The sequence below is a fragment of the Mauremys mutica genome, chromosome 3 (assembly GCF_020497125.1).
Source record: "Mauremys mutica isolate MM-2020 ecotype Southern chromosome 3, ASM2049712v1, whole genome shotgun sequence".
Classification (NCBI taxonomy): domain Eukaryota; kingdom Metazoa; phylum Chordata; order Testudines; family Geoemydidae; genus Mauremys; species Mauremys mutica.
This window is the reverse complement of record NC_059074.1, coordinates 195,448,912-195,471,250: the sequence shown is the minus strand read 5'-3', so window position 1 is coordinate 195,471,250 and position 22,339 is coordinate 195,448,912. Positions and strand designations below refer to the sequence as shown.

Below are 22,339 nucleotides of genomic sequence, written 5' to 3'. Positions count from 1 at the left end.
GAGCGCTATTTGACAGAGGGGATATGTTGAGAGCATACACACTTAGCAGTTTCTTCTGACATGTCAGCGATATATCCTGGGACGGGCTCTGGCATCCTGTAAGGGGCTGCAACCCTTAAGATGGGAATCCCTGTGTTAAAGTTAGGGTTCGTTCCTAAGCTCTCAATTCACAAATGGCTGAATGGGTTTTCCTTAAACTTTCCCCAAAAATCTTTTAGGCTGAGATGAAGCCTAGAACATTTCAGTCTTAAAGTGGTATTTGTTTTTCCCCCAGAACACAAGGAACTCGTGAATAAAGGAGTTATAGCAGAATTTTTGCAACATTTAACTGTAGCACTTACACTACAAGAAATGGAGAGAATATTAGAAAAGAAAATACACACCACCTGCTTTTTTTTCAGGTAGAATAATTTTGCCATCTGATACAGAATCAACAAGATCCTGAAACTCAGCAGGAACATCAGCTTGCTTCCAGCGCTCGTTATCTAGCAGCAAACTATTTATAAACATAAAAGAAAAGAGGTTAAGTAAATAAAATGTGTCACCCTGAAGACTCTCTTGCCTCTACTGCAATGGAATCAAAGTTGCATTGGTTAAAAGGGATTCAAAGTGGGAAAAGATTCAATGGCCTGAAATGTTATTAGCAATCAACATTTAGGTAGGGGTGCTTTACAACAATAAGTCAGACACCCCTGTGCTTGCCTGAAGAATACACAGACTGAGTAAGTGGAACAGAATGCAAAACACAAGAAACTGATGAGCAATACAGAGTGCTATGGGATCACTGCAGCTGCACTGCTTTGCAGAAAGGATGTCATTCATTCAGAACCACAGGAAAGGGGCTTGCTGTACATTAACTGTATATTAACTTGAAAACTGTTCCATGAGTTCATGTCAGAGAAAACCTAAACACATCCCAAAGAAAGCATGGAAGAAATGAGTGGGTGATGAAGAAAAATGGAGCAGTCAGGAGATCAGTTTGACCCCAACGACCAAACCACAATATGATTGGCTGGGACTTCTCGTCTACATATGCCACACCTACAAACTGAAGATTAAAGTAACTGCCATCTTTTCCATTTAATGCAAATTAGGTGTAGCCTGATAGTAGTCAGTTACCTTCTCCATTACTGGGGATTGATAATGTCTAAGGGTTGATCCCTTTAATAACCACCCACACACACATCAATGAGAAGGGTTGATTTAAAAAACAATTTTTCACTTATAAATAAAATTTGAGTTACTGTGTGCCAGGCAGTAAAAGGTCTCCATTTGTCTCATGCATGACTGTTAATATTATTCCTTTAAAAACATGGAAGCAGAGTGTGTCCAAGGATACCTGAGTTTTGTTTTTCTCTCCTCATGAAATCTATTCACAAATCTATTGGCTTGACTCTGAAGTGCTCCTCGCAATGACATACTTTTTCTGCCACAGATCTGTTCAGTGTCTAAGATAAATCCTTCCATTAATCGAGATAGGGCAACAAACTCGTTGGAATTCAACTTCTCCAGGAAGCCATCCTAAATGCAAAGAAAACTGCTATTAGGAGATGGAACACCACAAAGTCACAGGCATAGCTAAAGATAGAGACAGGGCAGTGGGGCAGCTGTTATTTATAAACTAAAAATGAACTGAACCTAAACCGCGGGCAAGACATCTCTACCAAGCCTGTCCCACACTAGTATGTCACCACAACTCGCATTGTGACCTGTACCACTTGCTAGTCTCATTCAGGCGCTGCCTGCCTGTATCCTGATTGGCACAACTTGGCATGCTGGGCCTCCACACAAGTGCACCCTTCCAGATGTTGTAAATGGTGAAGCTTCAAACCCTGGTAGTGGATTTAAGCCCTACAGCACGGGCTCACTAAAGTCACATCTATATTAAGGAGTTTTATTGTGTTTAAACCATAAAAATTAATGAGACCCAGGTGCAACCTTGACTATCTGAGATGAGGAAGATGACAAACATGACTTTTCCTTGTCTAAGCTCACTGGTGGTTATTTGGCCTCGCTGCTCCACTGGATCATGATTTATTGGAAAGGACTATCCCTAGGCAAGGTCTTGAAGTGAACCACCTGGGCCAGAATGCTGTTTCATCGCCTCTGTGACAGTCCATCCATTTCTACAGAATGTAAGTATTTGACCTTTCTGGTTTGAAGCTAATCTCCCAAATGTGACCCAAGGCACAGCTGTCTTACATGGTCTGCAGAGAAAGACACAAAAAACAGCTCTAGAGGAGCTCTGTCCCACCCTCGTTAGTCTGAAATGTGAATACTCATAATGAGAACGATTTAAAATGTTAACACTGGTATCTATGGCTCTGCCTAAACAAAGACTTTCCCCCTAAAATTTCCTGCCATTGCTAACACTGGTTCAATGCCTCTGGAGACAGAGGTGTTGGGAAGTCCTAAATGTAGGGGCTGCTAGCATTTTAAAACACTGTGTCACTTTACCCTGCTCAAAGTAGGTCGAGAGTGGTTTTTGACCTTTCTGGTTTGAAGCTAATCTCTCAAATGTCAGAGAGGTAGCCGTGTTAGTCTGGTTCTGTAAAAGCAGCAAAGAATCCTGCAGCACCTTATAGACTAACAGACGTTTTGCAGCATGAGCTTTCGTGGGTGAATGCCCACTTCGTCGGATGCTAATCTCTCAAATGTGACCCAAGGCACAGCTGTCTTACATGGTCTGCAGAGAAAGACACAAAAACAGCTCTAGAGGAGCTATGTCCCACCCTCGTTAGTCTGAAATGTGAATACTCATAATGAGAACGATTTAAAATGTTAACACTGGTATCTATGGCTCTGCCTAAACAAAGACTTTTCCCCTAAAATTTCCTGCCATTGCTAACACTGGTTCAATGCCTCTGGAGACAGAGGTGTTGGGAAGTCCTAAATGTAGGGGCTGCTAGCATTTTAAAACACCGTGTCACTTTTCCCTGCTCAAAGTAGGTCGAGAGTGGTTAAAATACCACCAGCTGCCAGCGCCTCGTTTATGCTGATGCGCCCATCATTGCTATGATAGGTGGGAGCTGCACAGGTGGGAAATTATAGGGAAACAACCGTACTCTTCAGGGCTGCTCATTTCAGCGGAAAGTAGAAGTACTCATTATTTAAGCAGTGCATTACAAATGATGGGTTATGTTAATGCCAGTGAACTCCCGGGCATTAGGTACCGCAAAGCGTCTTTGATGGCATGAGCAGTGACTTGATTTCAATAAGCATGTAACTTTAAAAGTCTAAAGCCTACCAAAAAAAAAATACTGCTCAATATTAAAAAAAAAAATAGCAAATAGCTTTTTGAAGTTTTTTATTAGGGATGCTGATTCTAGCAAGAGCTGGGTGAGCCGAGCACCTCACCTTTGCTCTTGCCATGAGGAACTTGACAGAACGATCATGGCAGACGTCAGAGGCACTGTAAAGCAGCTCTTGAATGTTATTTGCCAGTTTTTCCAGCTCCAGATCAGTCAGTTTCATATCGTCACTGATCCTGAAAATGACAGAAATGTTTGTTTGCAAATGATTTCACAAATATTGCGTTTTACATGCAGTTTCCAATCACTTGCTGAGGGAGGAAAGAACACTGCAGCAGCAGCAGCGAAGTGGTCAGATATTGCACCGTGACTCTCAGTCAGCCAGTAAAATCGAAGGTTTATTGGACAATAGGAACGCAGTCTACAGCAGAGCTTGTAGGCACAACTAGGACCCCTCAATCAAGTCCTTCTGGGGGGTTTCAGGGAGCTTAGACCCCAGCTTGGGGTTCCCTGAGTTGAACCACCCAGCCCAAACTGAAACTGAGGGTATGGCTGCACTTGCAGCTGTACAGCGCTGGGAGTTAAACTGTCTTCGTACAGCTGAGTAGGGAAAGCGCTGCAGTCTGGCCACACTGACAGCTACCAGCGCACTGTCGTGGCCACATTTGCAGCAGCTGCAGCGGCATTGGGAGCGGTGCATTATGGGCAGCTATCCCAGCGTTCAAGTGGCTGCAACATGCTTTTCAAAAGGAGGGGGGGGTGGAGTGTGACAGGGAGCATGGGGGAGAAAGAGAGTGGATTTTTGAAGCCGACACTCTGTCAGCAGCTGCAAGTTCTGACCCCCTCCCCCACCCCTCTCTCGCTCACTGAAAGCAAATAGCCGTCTTTGTTTTTTTCCTCACAGACCAGATAAGCAGCCTCCCCGAAACGGACACCCCCGCACACCGTGCTGCTTCTCTCCTCAAGCCCCCCTCTCTTCAAGCAAACACTAGCTGTGGGCGTTCCAAAGGGAGCTCATTCACAGCAAACAGTAGCTGTGTTTGTTTTTTAGATAAGCAGCTCCAGGAGCCCGGAGTTCACAACAAAACAGAGGCATCACAACAAAACAAAGAGTGTTATCTTTACTTAAAAGCATTATGGGAAGCTTCCGGAGGTCAGTTACATGCAGTGCTGTAGCCAGGGAGATACAGCGCTGTACGTGCCTTGCCAGTGTGGACGGGGAGTGAGTTACAGCGCTGTAAAGCCACCACCAGCACTCTAACTCTCAAGTGTAGCCAAGGCCTAAAAATTCCTCCAGCAGCTTTCTCCCCATTCCTCTCTGCTCCTCCTCTCCTTTGTTCACTCTCCCGGGCAGAAGGTGTCACTTCTTCCAACCCCCCTCCTGGCTCAGCTTACAGCTCAGTTAGCTTCCTTCTCATCTCCAATGTAACTCCCAAGCAACATTCCCAGGTCAAATCCGCCCCGCTCCCTGCTCCGTCACACCACTGTTTTGAGCCCACTGCATGGCACAGCTCTGCCATTGCTTAGCAAGTCAAGTCTGTAAATTTGCTGGTCTGGTGTGGCTGCTGCAAGGGTTGTAGGTGTTGACAGTGTGTGCGGAGAGAGAGAACCTGCAGGACAGGGAGACTGAAGTGGGAGGGTGCTGTGAAGGAGGTGAGATGGGAGCAGCAAGAAGGCAGACACTCTCATGTAGTTATATGTGCCCTATTACAAATGCTAAAAGGCGGCTGTGTGAACCCAAAAGAGAGTTACCCAAACAAGCATGTAGGGATACAATAGCACATTTTATAATAAAAATCTGTTCAATCAGCTGTAGAAGGTCCTTTGTCACTGAAGTCCTCCACCTCCAGCAAGGCCACCATATCCATTGGCCATCTGAGCAAACAGCTCTAGACTGGTATCCAATTCCTTCCCCTTCTGCTTGTATCTGGATTTAATTCTCCTGGCTGGTGTCCTCATCATGGTGCATCTCTCTTCTGGGAGCTCCAGCCCTGCCCATCATGAGGTTAAGCTGAGTGGCGAGTTCCTTGCTGAAGACCCTGTCCAGCTGCTTGCTCCCTGACACAGCAGGGAGGCATCACTGGACCTTAGTCCTTGTTTGTTTGTTTTATGGGGTTTTTAGGAAAGTTCTCTCAAATCCTTTCCCTCTGGCCATCCCTATGCTTTGGAGTGCTCTACACCAAGCATGGATAGCTGCTCAAACACACATGTACAGATCTTGTAGTTCCTGTTGTATTTCCGCAGCTGGAACAGAACAAGCTCCTCATCCTACTGGGAGATGAAGTTGTGGACGTCTTCCAGCTGTCAGGCCGCTGCACGCTGTGGCATTTCAAACGGTTCTGCTTGATAAAGCTCTGCATCTAGAGCTGCTTGCTATGAAAATGGCCTGTAGCTGAGTTCCACACACTGTGCAGAGCTATAGAGTAGGTAGCTTCCAACCAAGTAGAGCCCGGAACAATGGAATGCAGGTGACCAGAAAGGCTACTTCTGCAGTGGCTGGCGAACTGTGGGACAGCAGCGGGAGGACTATGTGCGCTGATTGTGTTATCACAGTCGTGGAGGTGCATCCACTCAGCCATTCAATGAACTGCAATGATTCATACTTACCCCTATAACTTACCGAGGCAACTTTCATCAACCGACAGCCAGCGAACGATCAACTATAGCAAATGTGTATGGACACGTGGGAACTTCCAGCCACTTGAGGGATACTATGATCAGCTGATGTCTCTAATGTAGACAAGGCCAGAGGAGGTTATGCGCCTCACTCCTCCACAGGTGCAGAGGCTCCCCGGGCAGGAAAAGCAGTGGGTTTCTGCTGCAGAAGGGATGGCGTGCAAGCTCCTCGTGCAGCTGCACACGGGGGGCAACAGGTGGCCCCGGGAGGAGCCAAAGGAAGTGCAGTCTGTGGTTCTTGCTGTCCTCCCACAGCATCCTGGGGGGGAGGATGCCTAAGACCCCCTGGAAGCCAGTTCATCCAATAACTAGATAAGCAAACTGAACCAGAGTGAATTTTACATTGTAACGTCACGTCACCAAAACCTGCCAATTCCTGAGTGGTACATTATAACGTTAACATTGGGAGGACGGGAGTCAACACTGGGTAAATGCTCTAGCAGTGATGTTTACTTACATAATCTCTACTCCCCCTGGTATAACAGACGATGGCGTCTGTTCTTTGCTGGACGAAGAGTCAGTAGTGCCTTCTGGCTCAGATACTGAATCACTGCTGCAGGGCTCACTGTTTGGAGAAGTATTTCTTTGAGAGGTAGTGTCAACTGCTACAGATGGGAGGTCCCCCTCACCGAATGCATCACTTATAAACATGCCTTCGTGAGTCAGATAAGCTACTTCTGTATCCACAGTATTGTCTTTTGCAGGGTTCTTCTGTACTGAAGTTTCCTCCAGTTCCCTGGTCCTTTGGTTCTTGTCTAGAACCAAGAGAACCACGCTACGAATAATATTTAAGGTTGCCTAGAATCAAATATAATGTTTATTAACAAAAATTTAACACAATTTTATTTTGACAAACACGTTTTATTTTGACAAGAAACAAGAATATTTAAATATGTATTGGTTTTATTTGTTTTTAATATTGTGTAATCATTACTTCGAGTCACAGGAGCCGGTCTCCAACAGCAACCAGCACCAGATGCTTCTGAGAAAGGTGTAAGAAACCCCCACATGTGGAGTAATCTGTCCCCCGGGAAGATCTCATCCTAATCTCTAATAATTTGAGCCTGACATAAATCATGAAACAAGAAGTTTTATCTACTTTCCAACCCACTCTCTGTTAACCATATAGGACCAACCTCTCTCGGAATTAAAGTTTAGGACTCTGTAGCCAAAATCAACATCTTACATTCCAACTAGAAAATAACTCTAGCACAATTCTGCATCAGTGTCTGAAATGAGGACGTGAAGCCCTTGAGAAATGGGCACACTTACCTTAATTCTTTTGAGAAAGATAGTAAATTTAGAAAAAATATTCTTCAGTAGATCAAACCACTGAGGAAAATTCATCATCCTCATTTGATCTGCAAGCCTACAAAAAGAACAACATTTTGGAGGCAACGGTTATTTACCTTTGAAGTGATCTACTGACAAGGCTGACTACTGACATTTAAAGGGAAAATGGACTGTCAAAAAAATTGTAAATGTATAGAAAAACAAACAGCATGATAATAGCTGTTCAATCAAGAAAACAGACAATAATATAAGCAGCGTAGTCTTGATTAACAAATAAATGGGAGGGCTAAAATATATATCCTGCCAGAAAAGTGAATGCCTCAGTTAACATTCACAGCTTTTTAAAGCAACAATGTCCTTGTTCTGTAAGAGCAGAAAGTGCTGCTTAGCCTCCATTACAGTCAGAGTGCATGTTAATGACCATCATCATCAAGCATGGAGCAAAAATAACCAAGATTGACTATGAAGATACATTTTTGCTGCCAAAGCAAAAATACTGGGATTATGCTCTTTTTTTGCTGCACCGCAAGGATGCAACACATTTTTCTGGCAAAAGGCAGAAAAATGCATTGCCAAAGCCGAAGTAAAATCTCATAATATACAATTTGTCTCCTAACAGAATTAGTCACTATTCTATGAAATGAAGCTTTTCAACCTTTACTGAAGCCTCTGTGTGTCTGAAAGCTAGCAGCAAAGGAGAGGTTACCTGCTTTCAAGATCTGATTTTAAAAAATAAATTGGCCCCAATTCTCAAATTGAACGCAATAATGGCTTCTGGTTTGGCCTTATCTGTGCGTCTAATTTTGCTCTTCTGGGGTAGGTTCTGAATCCCTGTCTTAGGCACAATCCCTCTTGGCTATGAGCCTCATGTCTTATGTTGTTCAGTGTCCTTCCACTGGAGTAGTAAGATGTGCCCTAATCTCTTTCACGTAGGAGGTACTGACCTACAGGCACATTTTATTACAGCACTAGAATATTATCAGCGGGAACGCCTGCTTTTCCCCTTACATAGTCAGGAAACAAATGCCTAAATATTTTAGCCTGTGCTTTTCCTAATATGCAATGGAATTAATGTTTTAAAAATAATTTCAAAAGTAAGATTAAAAATACAGGAGTATAATTGTTAAGATCTGCAAAAAGAAGGGAAATACTCAGGGTTCCTGAAGAGATGCAGAGGACCGTTGGGGAGAAACAGAAGAACAAGGTGATTCTTAATTATTCACCACTTTAAAAACAAATTAAAAAACAGTTTATCATCTGTGTTAAAGCACACATTCCCCATCCAACCTGCCACAACAAACCCATGGCATATACTTACTTAACGACAACTTCTGTATCTATCTCTTCTATCTGCGATACCGTGCTAACCACACACTGTGAGGTTTAAGAAAAAAAAGTGTCTTAGCGTCTTTCCAACCCGCTGAGTTTCATAATTTAAAAGAACCTCAAGTTAAACAAGAAAAAAGAAGAGAGAGAGACAGGCATTTGGATCATTTTACATTCTTACAGCCTTTTTCTTTTAATTGCAAAATATGGGACCCAAGATTTTAAAAAAGGACTAGTGATTTTGGATGCCCAACTTGTCACACCTTAAAGGGGCCTGATTTTCTCTGAGCACTTTCTGAAAATCAAGCTCCTTTAAAAGTGCCTCAAGTTGGGCCCCCAAAAATTGAGGCCCACAAAATGCCCAATTATTTGAATATTTTGTTTGGGATGAAGATTTTTTTTGTATTTAAACAGAGGATTCATAAAAACGAACAATGTGAAGAACAGTACTGTGATGGCATTACTGTAAGAAGTGGGCTGTGGGTACAAAACAGATTCCCCAAGGGACTGTCCGTATCGATCTCAGCCCAGAAAGTTTCCCCACATCCTTATTTCCTACTACATTATATCCTCATCCTCGAGGTCCATTACCACTACAAAACATCCTCCAGCTGAAGAGTGGCTGGAAAGAAAATGGCCAGTCAGTCAAATTTCTAGCTCTCCAAAATCAATTTTCATTCCAAACTTTTCCATTGTTTTAGAGATAGTTTATTGAGGCATCTTTGATATTACTGTTTTGTTAAACCTAGAAACAAAGCAACTCCACTTAGACTAAACTAGAGATTTTCTCCAATGTGATCAAGAATTGCTCAGATGCGCGAGATGATTCAACAGCATATGAACTCATTTGTCCTGTAAGTGGATTTCTATAAACCACAGTGGTGCCGGATGGTGTCCTGTTGTTTAAATATTGGTGATATTAATAACTGGTGTTCTGCACAGATGGTTCTTAAGCAGTGGGTCTCAAACTTTTTTACTGGCGACCCCTTTCAGATTGCAAGCCTCTGAGTGCGATCCCCTAATAAATTAAACACACTGTTTAATATATTTAACACCATTATATATGCTGGAGGCAAGCGGGGCTTGGGGTGGAGGTTGACAGCTCGCGACCCCCTGAGGGGTCCCGACCCCTAGTTTGAGAACCCCTGTTCTTAAGGATACATTTCTTCTTCGTGAACTATGCTGAATGCTAGGGGTCTACACCTTTGTTCCTCTATTTGCATGGTCACAAAGTACTACAAGTGTGAGTGCAAGTGGGTAGCCCTATAAAGGGGAGTGTGGCTGGACTAGGGTGACAAGATGAGAGGGAGAAAATATCGGGACACATGGGGGGGGGGGGGGGGTCTGCCGGTGGAGGAAAAAAAAAAGGCGAATACTGCCGGCGGAGCGAAATATCAGGACAAATTGCAGGACGCGGGACAAACACCTAAATATCGGGACATCTGGTCACCCTAGGATGGACACATATGGAAGACGGGTGGAGAACAGTATTCCTTCTTTGCGGAAAAAACGTTTACTCTTGGGAGAGTTCTGCGTCACTGTGCGTGCAGAGAATTCACGGCCCGTGCAGATTTCTTTGCTTCCCCACAGAAAAATTACTTCTGACAGGAAGCAAAGGGAAACCACAAGAATGGTCTTTTGCCAACTCCCTGGCAGTGCAGGCAGGTCGGTTTGGACACCCAGAGCAGCCAGTAGAGATGTAAATCACCGCTGGGGTGTGTATGTCTGGGTAGTTGTGCATGGAGAGAGACACTCTGTCCCTCTCACTTGCTGTTGCGGCACGCTCGGCATGGAAGGGCAGGGCTTTGGGGTGTTTCTGTAGTGGTAGGCATGGGGCAGACTGTTCCCTCAGGCAGAGGAGAATGTAGCAGACTGCCTGCTTAGTGAATTGTTCCCATTGTTCTTATTGAATTCCCCGAGGAGTATAAAACAGGTGTAAAACATTTTACATTTACATTTTACACTCCTTTTACATTGCCAGAATGGTGTAAAGGACAGTATGGCCTTATAAATGCTTGTGGTGCTTTAGTGATTAGAACTCGTCTACATTTTTGGACTGAAAAAATTTCCTATCAAAATGTGCTCCAGGAACTGTTTGCTACTGACCTTTCCAGAGATGGTCAGTAGCCAGTATAAACTGTGAGTTTGAGTCCCCAGCCCTCACTTGCTCTTCAGTTGCCTATGATGTAACACTGAGCATATAGATGCATATATCCATTGACTAATAACTAGAAGTAAATGGTCAATACTGGCTACATTACTATTAGACAGAGGGGGTTTGGTGATTTCCCCCAATGCTCCCCACTCCCACTCTCAATCCATTGTATTGTAGTTTAAATAAACTACAAAAATAATGGAAACCAGCTGGATTCTATTGCGTTATTTTGACAAAAAATACACAGAATTTTAAAATATTGTGTGCAGAATTTTTGATTTTTTGGCTCAGAATTCCCCCAGGAGTAACCTTTATCTGTAAGGGTCTACAAGAAATATGCAACATGTAAACATGATCCAAATACAAGAGAGGGAAACGGAGTGGGAAAACAATGGTTTAAAAGATATTTCCAGATTACCCACTCCCCGTGTGTGTAACACGATGACACACTATCTGGCAGAAATTTATAGCCGAACTTGTATTATATGTTGTTTGTTACCAAGGGGACATGACAACTGAGAAAGGCAAGTGAAAGGCCTCTGGGGACTGCAGTCCAGGCTGGGCAGGGGAATTGCGTTGTTTTGGTGTTCCACATGAATTTTGTGTGCCCTGAGGCAAAGGTCTGAAACAGTCTTGCGTATGGCATTGGTTCTTTCCTGGGCTGGTGAGAACCCAGCTCCTTTACTGAAGGGCTAGCTCAGTACACTGACTTTGTCTGTCCCGACCACGACAATCCAGGCAAGGAATATTTATGTATTAAATGTCACAGAATTTCAGCAGATGGATATCATCTAGCCCTCCTCCCTACAAATGCAGGATTGTCCCTAAGATGTTCAAGTGTCCAGGGAAGTGTGTGTGTTAATAAGCTTTATTTTATGGTTCTCGTCCTATTTCTGTAAAATTGCAAATAGATACTAGTCTTGTTGAAACTAAATGGAATTGCGTAGCCGTCTTACCTGGGAAAGTTACAGGCTAATGGAGAAAGAAAAAATCAAACTAACTCACAGCAGGCAGAGAAAGGTGAAGATAAGTGTCTATATACCAATGCACAGAGAAAGATGTGTTCTTCCTCTACACTGATGCCACACAATGGCTGGGGAAGGCCATCAGGAAAACAGATCTACAGATATGAGGTCACTAATACAACAGGATTAATTATTATCTTTTTAAAGTACAACTTTTCACAATAAGAGAAAATCTGATGTTATGAAGTTAAATTAAATACATTCATAACAACTGAAACAAAAATATTTCTGAAAGATGGGCAAGTCTTTGAGATAAGCTAGAAGTGATTTGCTTACCTGTTTAATTATGTTCTTTGCTGTAATAATCATTTCATCACCATATATTTCAAAAAAATTGAGCTTTCTTTGTTTTAAAAGTCCAAATACTAGTGAGACAAGTCTTTCCTATTAAAAACACCAAAGGGGCAGGGAGAGGAAAGATACTTAAAACATACAATAGTAAAAACGTATTCATGTATCAAAAGGCAGAGTGTATGGAATGACCCGATGGCTAGTGCTCAAAACTAAACATCCTATGTTTGGACCATGCCTTGCCACGCATGAGACTGAGAGGGATTACTTTTAGGCTATGTCCATACTTCAACCACCGCAGTTGTACCACTGTAGCACTTCAGTGTAGACACTCACTACCACAAGAGGAGGGTGGCTCCCATTGCTGTAGTTAATCCACCTCCCAGAGAGGTGGTAGCTAGATTGACTGAAGAATTCTTCTGTCGACCTAGCACTGTCTACACCTGGATTAAGATTGGCTTAACTATGTTGCTCAAGGGTGTGGATTTTTCATACCCCTGAGTAACACTGCTGGGTCTCACAGACTCATAGACTTTAAAGTCAGAAGGGACCATGATGATCATTTAGTCTGACCTCCTGCACATTGCAGGCCACAGAACCTCACCCACCCACTCCTGTAATAGACCCCTAACCTCTGGCTGAGTTACTGAAGTCCTCAAATCCTGGTTTAAAGACTTCAAGTTACAGAGAACCATAATTTACACTAGTTTAAACCTGCAAGTGACCCATGCCCCATGCTGCAAAGAACAGCCAAAAAAACCCCAAACCCCAGGGTCTCTGCCAATCTGACCCGGGGGAAAATTCCTTCCAACCTAATTTTTTAGTGAAGACCCGGCTGTAGTTAGTTAAAAGTGGCCAGAAGGATACTGATCATGATAGCTTAACCTCAAAGGTCTTAAAAGTAAATTAAGAATACACAGTGCAAAAAATATTTTACAGCTCTGTGACTAAACTTGCAGCAAGCAATACGTTTCAAACAATTATCCATAAACAAGATAAAATCATAAGGAAGATAGAATGAGAATAATATACATGATCATCTATTCACTGCTTACTGTATTTTCACTAACTACAAGGTATGAGAACACATGCTTTTCTGTACTATTTCAAGAGTTATACATTCAGTTGTAGCATGGGTCAGGACTAAACTGCCAACATTTTTAAAAAATCAATAAATTTATTTTTAAAGGAAAAACGTGATTAGACTAAAATTCTGTGGATTTAGGCACAAGAAACAGGAAAATGTTATTATTCAAAACAAAAAAAGGGTAAGGAGAAATTTGAACTAAAAGAAAAATGGTATAAAATGATAATGTTGCAATAGTGGCAATGAGAGGATGAATGTTAGTACACCTCTACCCCGATATAACGCTGTCCTTGGGAGCCAAAAAATCTTAGCGCGTTATAGGTGAAACCGCATTATATCTAACCTGATTTGATCCGCCAGGGCACGCAGCCCCTCATCCCCCCAGAGCACTGCTTTACCGTGTTATATCCGAATTCGTGTTATATCGGGTCGCGTTATATCGGGGTAGAGGTGTACTTATAAAGTGCTCTGAAGATGAAAAATGTTATACTAGTCAGGTGGCTTCTACTTTCTATAAGAAACATACCTCTTCTAGAATATGACAGTCCTCTTCAAATGGTCTATTTAAATCACTACGAGCATAAGTAGAAAACTCTGCAATCATCATTTTATCTATGAGTTTTTCTAACTCACAAAGCTGTGATCCAAGATGCCTGTTTAAGAAAAACAGTGATTGAGCTATAAGCTAAATAATCAGAAAAACCTGCAAATTAATTATTAGTTCAAGACCAAGGAAAACAGCCACACAGTGAATACTTTCTATGAAATCAACTCAGGCTTAATGTTAGGTTCAACACTTTCATGTTTTAGACTAACTGAAATGATGCATTTGAGTGTGTATTTTCCCCTTGAAGCAAAAAATAAATAATAGAATGGAGGTTAAGAATTTGCATCAAAGGAGATAAGACCCCTTGTGGGGTTTCATCCTATGAAGTGCTGACCACCTCAATCTCCCACTGAAGCTAACAGAAGTTGAGGATACTTGGTATTTAGTAGTATCAAGGTCTTGGTCTTTAAGGAAGAATGACTGTTTCACTGTTATTCCAGTGCCTCAAGCATTCAGTCTTGAAGTGCATTAATTTCAAACATTTAAGTAGTTCATACAAACATGGAAGAGTAAATTCATACGAGTGAGCTATAGAAATAGCTTTCAGAGACAGAGTGGCTTTCATAGAGTACAAGGATTTTCAAGCTGCCACTATTATAGTGCTTCTATAAACAGCATCAGAGTTTAAGACCCGAAGGGACCAGCAGATCATGTGGCCTGACTTTCTGTACATCACAGGCCACCAACACCACCCAGCAGTTGCACACTAAGCCCAACAATCGGAATTAGATCAGCCCTCCAGAGACTAAACTATTATGTGCCACAGGCAGAGAACAGGAGGGACCAAGGTGCACCAATGGCCAAGGCCCACGCAATGGCAGGGAATTTATTATTTGAGGTATACCTAACTGATCATGGCAAAGTGATCTGCACCTTGTGCTGCAAAGGAAGGCAAAAAAATCACTCCAATCTGAACTGGGAGACCCTGAGCACATGAGCAAGTACCAACCCCCTGAGAGAGAATGCTCTATTCCACCTAAGAGAACAGGCTCACCCCATCCAGAGTTCCACCTCCAGCTGTAGCCATCTCTGATGTTTCATAAGAAGCAAATAACCCTCCCTCCCGACCCCTGCAGGTGATCAGTTGAAACCATGAAGCATGAGATTTAAGATAATCAGATATGAACCAGGAGAGACCCCCCAGGGCTCCAGAGCCCTGTGCCCCACCATCACAGGCAACCCCATCATACAATCCCACTCAATCTTGTCCAGCTCTTTTAAAACTAATTGTTTGCCCCCTAATGGCTCCTAATGGGAGGGGTGTTCCAAAAATCTCACCTCTCTGATGGTTAGAAACCTTCTTCTAATTTCCATCCTGAATTTGTTCATGGCCAATTTATACCAATTTGTTCTTACACCAACACTGTCCTTTAGTTTAAATAGCTCTTCACCCTCTTGGTGTTTATCCCCAATGTATTTAAAGAAAACAATCATAGCACCTCTCAGCCTGGGTTTTGAGTGGCTAAGCACACCAAGCTCTTTCAGTCTCCTCTCAAAAGATAGGCACTGCATTCCCTTATTCATCCCTTATTCATCCTCTGAACCTGTTCCAGTTTGAATTCATCTTTCTTGAACATGGGTGAGCTTAACTGTATGCAGTATTCCAAATGAGGTCCTAGCAGTGCCTTGTAGAATGGCATTAATACTTCTCTCTCTCTACTGGAAATGCCTCACCTGATGCATCCTATAATCGATTACATTTGCCTTTTTTCACAGCCACATCACACTGATGGCTCACAGTCATAGTCACCAGCACATTCAGGTACCTCTCCTCCTCTGAGCCCCCTGTTTATAGCAGAAAGGCTTATTATCAGATCCCAACTGCATGACCTTGCACTCTGTATTATTAATTTTAAACCCATTTCTGTCACTCCAGTCTTCAAGGTCATGCAGTTCTTCCTGTATGATATTCAGATCCTCCTCTGTATGGATGATGCCTCCCAACTTTGCCTCATCAGCAAATTTCATTAGCATATTCCTACTTTTTGTGCCAAGTTCATTAATACAATTATTGAAAAAGATTGGTCCCAAGACTGACCCTTGAATAACTCCACTAGTAATGTCCAGCCAGTCCAATAGTTCACCTTTCCGCACAACCCGTTGCCATCTCCCCGTTAGCCAGTTCCTTACCCACCTATGATGTTTTGGGGTCCACCCAGACAAGTAAGGAATTCTGTCACCACCTGCCCTGTAACACTGGGGCCTTTGTGCTGTGCAGCTATGGTTCAGATCCCTGCAACCAGAAGCCAACCCACAAGAATAAGGTGTCACTCCAGCTCTAAGCCCAGTTACTCTCTAAAACTTGACACCAACAGCCCTCTAGTCCGAAGTCTCCCCAAATATGTTCTGCCTGAATTCTAAACTGACAGACCCTCAGACTTTTCCCATCTGTTTTGTCACCCCCTGAAGTCTTGAAACCAGCCCCCACAGATACCAGCCCCCACAGATACCAGCACACTTGACATACACATTCCACACAGTTTTCACAACAGAGACCTGCTTGGGATAAAAATAAAAAGGTTACTTACTAGAAAAACCATAGATTCAAAGATGGAAGAGTAAGGAAAAACATACACATACAAGTTATACCAAAAAACTCTATAAAGACACAACCTCAGGTTTTACACTTTCATATTAGATAAAAGCCCTTTTCTAATAAGAGCTACTGATCGCCTTAACATCATATCCCAGAGTACTCCCTAGCTATACAGAAAATTCAGCGTTCAGTCAGCCTCCCACCTACAGACTGTCCCTCAGATTCTGGATTAAAAAAAACACCTGTTCCAAGCCTGCTTTTAAAAGGCTTTTTCCTCCCCCACCTCCATGACATACTGTACCTCAAAATAGCACCCTGTAACCCCCATATTCACCACATGTATATGGTTATGATATTTTGTATAAAGAATGCCTTGTTAGGTATCATATGAAAAGTCATGATTTGCTGAAATTTATTGTTCTGTCAAAACATGTACGTCATCATTGTATATGGAGTTATGAGATTTTGTTCTATGGTTGTTATTGAAATATGTTGTCAGTCTGGGAGACGCTCACAGATAGCTCTCCAGTGGCAACAAAGGAGATGACCCACACCTAGATGGGTGTTGAGCAACCATCCCCAATCACTGACCACCAGGGGAATTATAAACAAGAGATTTACAATTCAATAAGAGACAGTTGCTCGATGCCACCCAACGGGGATTGCTTAACTGAGTGATTCAGCAAGGCCTCAGGATATTTGATACTTGACTCCATGTCTGAGCCAGTATTTTTCCAGGCACATGAACTGAGTGTATAAAATAAGGGACAGTGGCATCATGAGTCCACCTCTCTCTCCTCCCTGACCTACTCTGAAGCCAACAAGAATGTTTGGGGGGAAAAAAGACACTGAACTGGGGAGATTGGTTCCAGGTTGAGCAGGGAATTCAGCCAGTGCATTAAGAACTTTGAACTGCTTACAATGCCTAGCAGGGTGCCAAAAAAATGCTTGATTCAATTCTTGCTTAGTCTGATAAAATTTAGGATTTAGAATGCATTTACTTTTTTTCTTATGTAACCATCTTTGACCTTTATGCCTGCCCCTTATAATCATTAAAATCTATCTTTCTGTAGTGAATAAACTTATTTTAATGTTTAATTTTAACCATGAGTCCTAAGTACTTGGGGGATCTGCTCAGATTACAAAGGCTGGTGCATGTCCACTATCCTTTGATGAAGTGGCAAACTAATTAACGAGCTTGCATTATTTAAGAGGGTTTTGAGCAGTTTAAGATGGTAAATTTCTCAGCTGCAAAGCTGGGTCTGAGTGGAATTTGTTGGTGTCTCCCTGTGTACAGTTCATGAGTGGCTTGGACAGCTTAGCTGGGTATGTCTCTGCATGTTGTTGGCTGAGTGATAACAGCACCCGGAGTGGTTTGCTGCTTCTCACTACCATAGCATTGTAAGAGACAGCCGAGGCTGGAGAGTTAAGGGAGCACAGTGGTCCCACAGTTCCAGGTTGTACCTCAGGGTTCTGTCACCCCTCTTCCACTTCTCTTAGGCTGTCTACACTACAGCAGTACAGCTGCACCAATGCAGGTGCGCCGCTGTAGCACTTCTGGTGAAGACACTCAGCCGACTGGAAATAACTCCCGCCTCTGTAAGAGGTGGTAGCTATGCCAATGGAAGAAGTTCTCCCACCCACATAGCACTGGCCACACAGGTGTTTAGGTTGGTATAACTTATGTTGCTTAAGGATGTGATTATTCACACCCCTGAGTGACGTAAATTATTCTGAAGTAATTTGTAGTGTAGACATAGCCTCAGTCCATGGTGACTCATGGTTATTCAGAGCAGGGAAATTCCCTCTTGACTTAAATGTTCAGGAAACAGGATGTTTTTTTCAATTTTGAGTCATTTCAATCTCTTTTCATTAATTCTAATAGTCTACCATTGTCCTTTCTTGGCCTGGCCAATGAATAGTTACTTGAAGTTGGTTTTGTGTAAACAAATGGCTTGGGAGGTGTCCCTCCCTGCCTGACAGCTCGCTGCTCTGTTCTGAGGTGGAGCTGACATTTCTATATGTACAATTACATAAAATCATAACCATGGTCTGTATACATATCTCTAATGACCATCAAATTCAGAACACTGCAAGCTTTCATAACGGACTTTATCTGATATATTTTAAAGTACAATAACACATCAATTGGTTTAACTGCTTATTTTGGGGTTAAACCTTCTGTTCTCCCCTTGGGATGTCTGGACCCTGACTGTCCTTCCAGCCTACAAATCTTGTACTACACCCCATCTTCTCTAATATAACTAAAATTTCCCATGTCAAATCCTTTACTGAAATTCAGGTATATCAGATCTATTGTATTTCCCTTACCTAAAAAAAACCTAGGGCTGTCAAGTGATTAAAAAAATTAATTGCGATTAATCGCACTGTTAAACAATAATGGAATACCATTTATTTAAATATTTTGGATGTTTTCTACATTTTCAAATATATTGATTTAAATTACAACACAGACTACAAAGTGTACAGTGCTCACTTTATATTTATCTTTATTACAAATATTTGCACTGTAAAAAACAAAATAAATAGTATTTTTCAATTCACCTAATACAAGTACTGTAGTGCAATCTCTATCATGAAAGTTGAACTTACAAATGTAGAATTATGTACAAAAATAACTACATTCAAAAATAAAACAATGTAAAACTTGAGATCCTACACGTCCACTCAGTTCTACTTCAGGCAATCACTCAGACAAACAAGTTTGGTTACAATTTGCAGGAGATAATGCTGACTGCTTCTTATTTACAATGTCACCCAAAAGTGAGAACAGGTGTTCACATGGAACTGTTGTAGCCAGCGTCACAAGATATTTACATGCCAGATGCGCTAAAGATTCATATGTCCATTCATACTTCAATCACCATTCCAGAGGGCATGTGTCCATGCTGATGACAGGTTCTGCTCAATAACGATCCAAAGCAGAGAGGACCGACGCATGTTCATTTTCATCATCTGAGTCAGATGCCACTAGCAGAAGGTTGATTTTATTTTTTGGTGGCTCAGGTTCTGTAGTTTTCACATCTGAGTGTTGCTCTTTTAAACTTCTGAAAGTATGCTCCACACTTCGTCCCTCTCAGATTCTTGACAGCACTTCAGATTCTTAAACCTTGAGTCGAGTGCTATAGCTATTTTTAGAAATCTCAGACTGGTACCTTGTTTGCCTTTTGTCAAATCTGCTGTGAAAGTGTTCTTAAAACGAACATTTGCTGGGTCATCATCTGAGATTGCTATAACATGAAATATATGGCAGAATGCGGATAAAACAGAACAGGAGACATACAATTCTCCCACAAAAGAGTTCAGTAACAAAGTTAATTAACGCTTTTTTTTTCAAACGAGTATCATCAGCATGGGAGCATTTCCTCTGGAATAGTGGCCAAAGCACAAAGGAGCATACAAATGTTTAGCATATCTGGCACATAAATACCTTGCAACACCAGCTACCAAAGTGCCATGTGAATGCCCGTTCTCACTTTCAGGTGACATTGTAAAGAAGAAGCAGGCAGCAGTATCTCCTGTCAATGTAAACAAACTTGTTTGTCTTAGAGATTGACTGGACAAGAAGTAGGACTGAGTGGACTTGTAGGCTCTAAAGTTTTACATTGTTTTGTTTTTGAGGGTAGTTACATAACAAAAAAAATTGTACATTTGTAAGTTACACTTTCACGATAAAGAGACTGCATTATGGTACTTGTATGAGGTGAATTGAAAAATACTATTTCTTTTGTTTATCATTTTTACAGTGCAAATATTTGTAATAAAAATAATATAAAGTGAGAAGTGCACACTTTCTATTCTGTGTTGTAATAGAAATCAATATAGTTGAAAATGTAGAAAAACATCCAAAATATTTAATAAATTTCAATTGGTATTCTACTATTTAACAGTGCGATTAATGTATAAAATCATTCATTAGCCCGTTCGTTTATAAGCTGACCCCCCAAAATGGATAGGTAAAAATAGCAAAAACCATATGACCCTTTCATAAGCCGACCCTATATTTCAGGGTTGGAAAACTTTGGCTCCCAGACTGTCAGGGTAAGCCGCTGGCGGGTCAGGACGTTTTGTTTACTTGAAGCATCTGCAGGCATGGAGCCCCTCAACTCCCTATAGCCACGGTTTGCTGTTCCCAGCCAATGGGAGCTGCGGGAAATGGCGCACCATTTCCCGCAGCTCCCATTGGCTGGGAACGGCGAACTGCGGCCACAGGGAGCTGAAGGGCTCCATGCCTGCAGATGCTCCAGGTAAACAAAACGACAATGTATTAGCTCAGAGATCGGCAACCTTTGGCACACAGCTCACCAGGGTAAGCACCCTGGTGGGCCGGGCCGGTTTGTTTACCTGCCGCGTCCGCAGGTTCGGTTGATCGTGGCTCCCGCTGACCGCGGTTTGCCGCTCCAGGCCAATGGGGGAGGTGGGAAGCGGCGTGGGTCAAGGGATGTGCTGGCCGCCGCTGGAGGACAGGGCTAGGGGTCCGGGACTGGGGGCAGTACAGCCACAGGGCTCTCCCGGGAACCACAGCAGGGAAAGGAGCAGAACATGGGGCCACCAGGCGGCTCCACACCGGCAGCAACTCCGGCATGGCTGTGCCACCCGCAGCCCTGTCCTCCGACAGGGCTGTAGTGGTACAGACGGAGGAGACCCTGTGTGGAAGGGCTGGGGTGGTAGAGTCATGCCAGAGGAGCTGCGGGCGTGGGGCTGCCTGATGGCCCCATGTTCTGCTCCGTTCGCCTCTGCCATTCCGAAATCTCCGGTGCAGCTTCAGGAGGACAGAGCCCCCTCTCCCCAGGTAAGGGGACAGGAGAGTGTGGGGACCCTGGGCTGGGGAGGAGTCACGTGGAGGATCACGTGCCCCCTGTGCTGCCCCCAACCCCATATTGGTAAGAAATGGATTCCACTTGCACCCCTGGGCATAACCAACCCGCGCACCCCAAAAACAGAAATGCCAGGTAAAGGGGAAGTTTCCAGCATTTTTAGCCCCTCCACATCACCTTCACTGCTATTTCTGACGCACTCTGGACCTTAACAGTGAAATCACTTCCATCTTCAACAGATATTCAGGAATAACAAACAGCTCAATAAAAAATATACTGCAATAAAAAAAAACCCTGATCTATGACCTCACCAATATTAAGGGAGAATTACATCACATGTAAACATCAGACATCGAAATTTTCCTAGGTGAGAGTATGAGATAAAAGTTACAACTATTCTAAATCTAGATGCATTTTTCCAGACGATTCTAAGTACTCTCTGTATAAATAGCAAATTATTTATACACATGTAGAGAAACTGCGTAAAGATGAATAAAGACAAAATGCTATCGAAAATTCCCCGCCGCCCCTCCCCAAAAAAACATGTTAAGACAGTGTTAGGGCTCAGAGTACATTCTGAGTAGAGGAGCAAATCAGAGCAGAGGGATTACAGTAGCCGGAGTAGAGAGTTTTGCATATTCAGAGTACAGTTACTGAGTAATAACTAAGGTTACAATTTACTCACAGGTATTTTTAGTAAAAGGTCAAGGGCAATAACCAAAAAGTCACGGCCGTGACTTTTACTAAAAATCCCCTAACTAAATCTTAGGTGCTGATGTGGGGGAGGTGCTCCGGTGGTCGCTGCTGCTCCTGGCGTGGGGGGTAGCCCGGGGCCCTGCAACCGCCGCTGCTGCTCCTGGGTGGGGGGAGCCCAAGGCCCCGCTGCTGCTCCTCTGGGTAAGGGGCGGCCTGGGGTGCCGCTGCTGCTCCCGTACTACTGCTCTGGGGCAGTTGCCTGGGGCTGCCGGAGCAGCGGCTGGTGTGGCTGGCCCTAGGGTCGCCCCAGCTGCTCGGGCGGCCCTGGGGTCAGCCGCACCAGCCATGGAAGTCCCGGAGGTCCCGGAAAGTCACGGAATCTGTGACTTCCATGAAAGACTCACAGCCTTAGTAATAACATACAGCTATTATGCAAATCAGACACCCAGAAACTCCAAAATATAGGAACTGCATCATTAGGAAAAACTATAAAGGTATGGATCTCAATATATAGAATCCCAGCACTCTGGCTGACACTATTCAATTTCAGTACAAATT

The 22,339-nt window shown here is 43.1% G+C and overlaps 1 protein-coding gene across 8 annotated transcripts in view; it reads right to left on the bottom strand.

The window, feature by feature from the left end:
- VPS54 (VPS54 subunit of GARP complex) overlaps nt 1-22,339 on the bottom strand; it is a 75,881-nt gene that overhangs the window by 18,067 nt on the left and 35,475 nt on the right. For 7 of the 8 annotated variants that reach the window (XM_045008359.1, XM_045008363.1, XM_045008364.1 and 4 more), the window contains 8 exons: nt 13,631-13,757; nt 12,003-12,110; nt 8,539-8,594; nt 7,200-7,296; nt 6,385-6,725; nt 3,358-3,487; nt 1,340-1,521; nt 384-496 (listed from right to left, as the gene is read on the bottom strand). In XM_045008359.1, coding sequence (XP_044864294.1) covers nt 384-496; nt 1,340-1,521; nt 3,358-3,487; nt 6,385-6,725; nt 7,200-7,296; nt 8,539-8,594; nt 12,003-12,110; nt 13,631-13,757 — 1,154 coding nt within the window. The remainder of the gene's footprint in view (nt 1-383; nt 497-1,339; nt 1,522-3,357; nt 3,488-6,384; nt 6,726-7,199; nt 7,297-8,538; nt 8,595-12,002; nt 12,111-13,630; nt 13,758-22,339) is intronic. The other variant, XM_045008366.1, reaches the window with a different exon arrangement.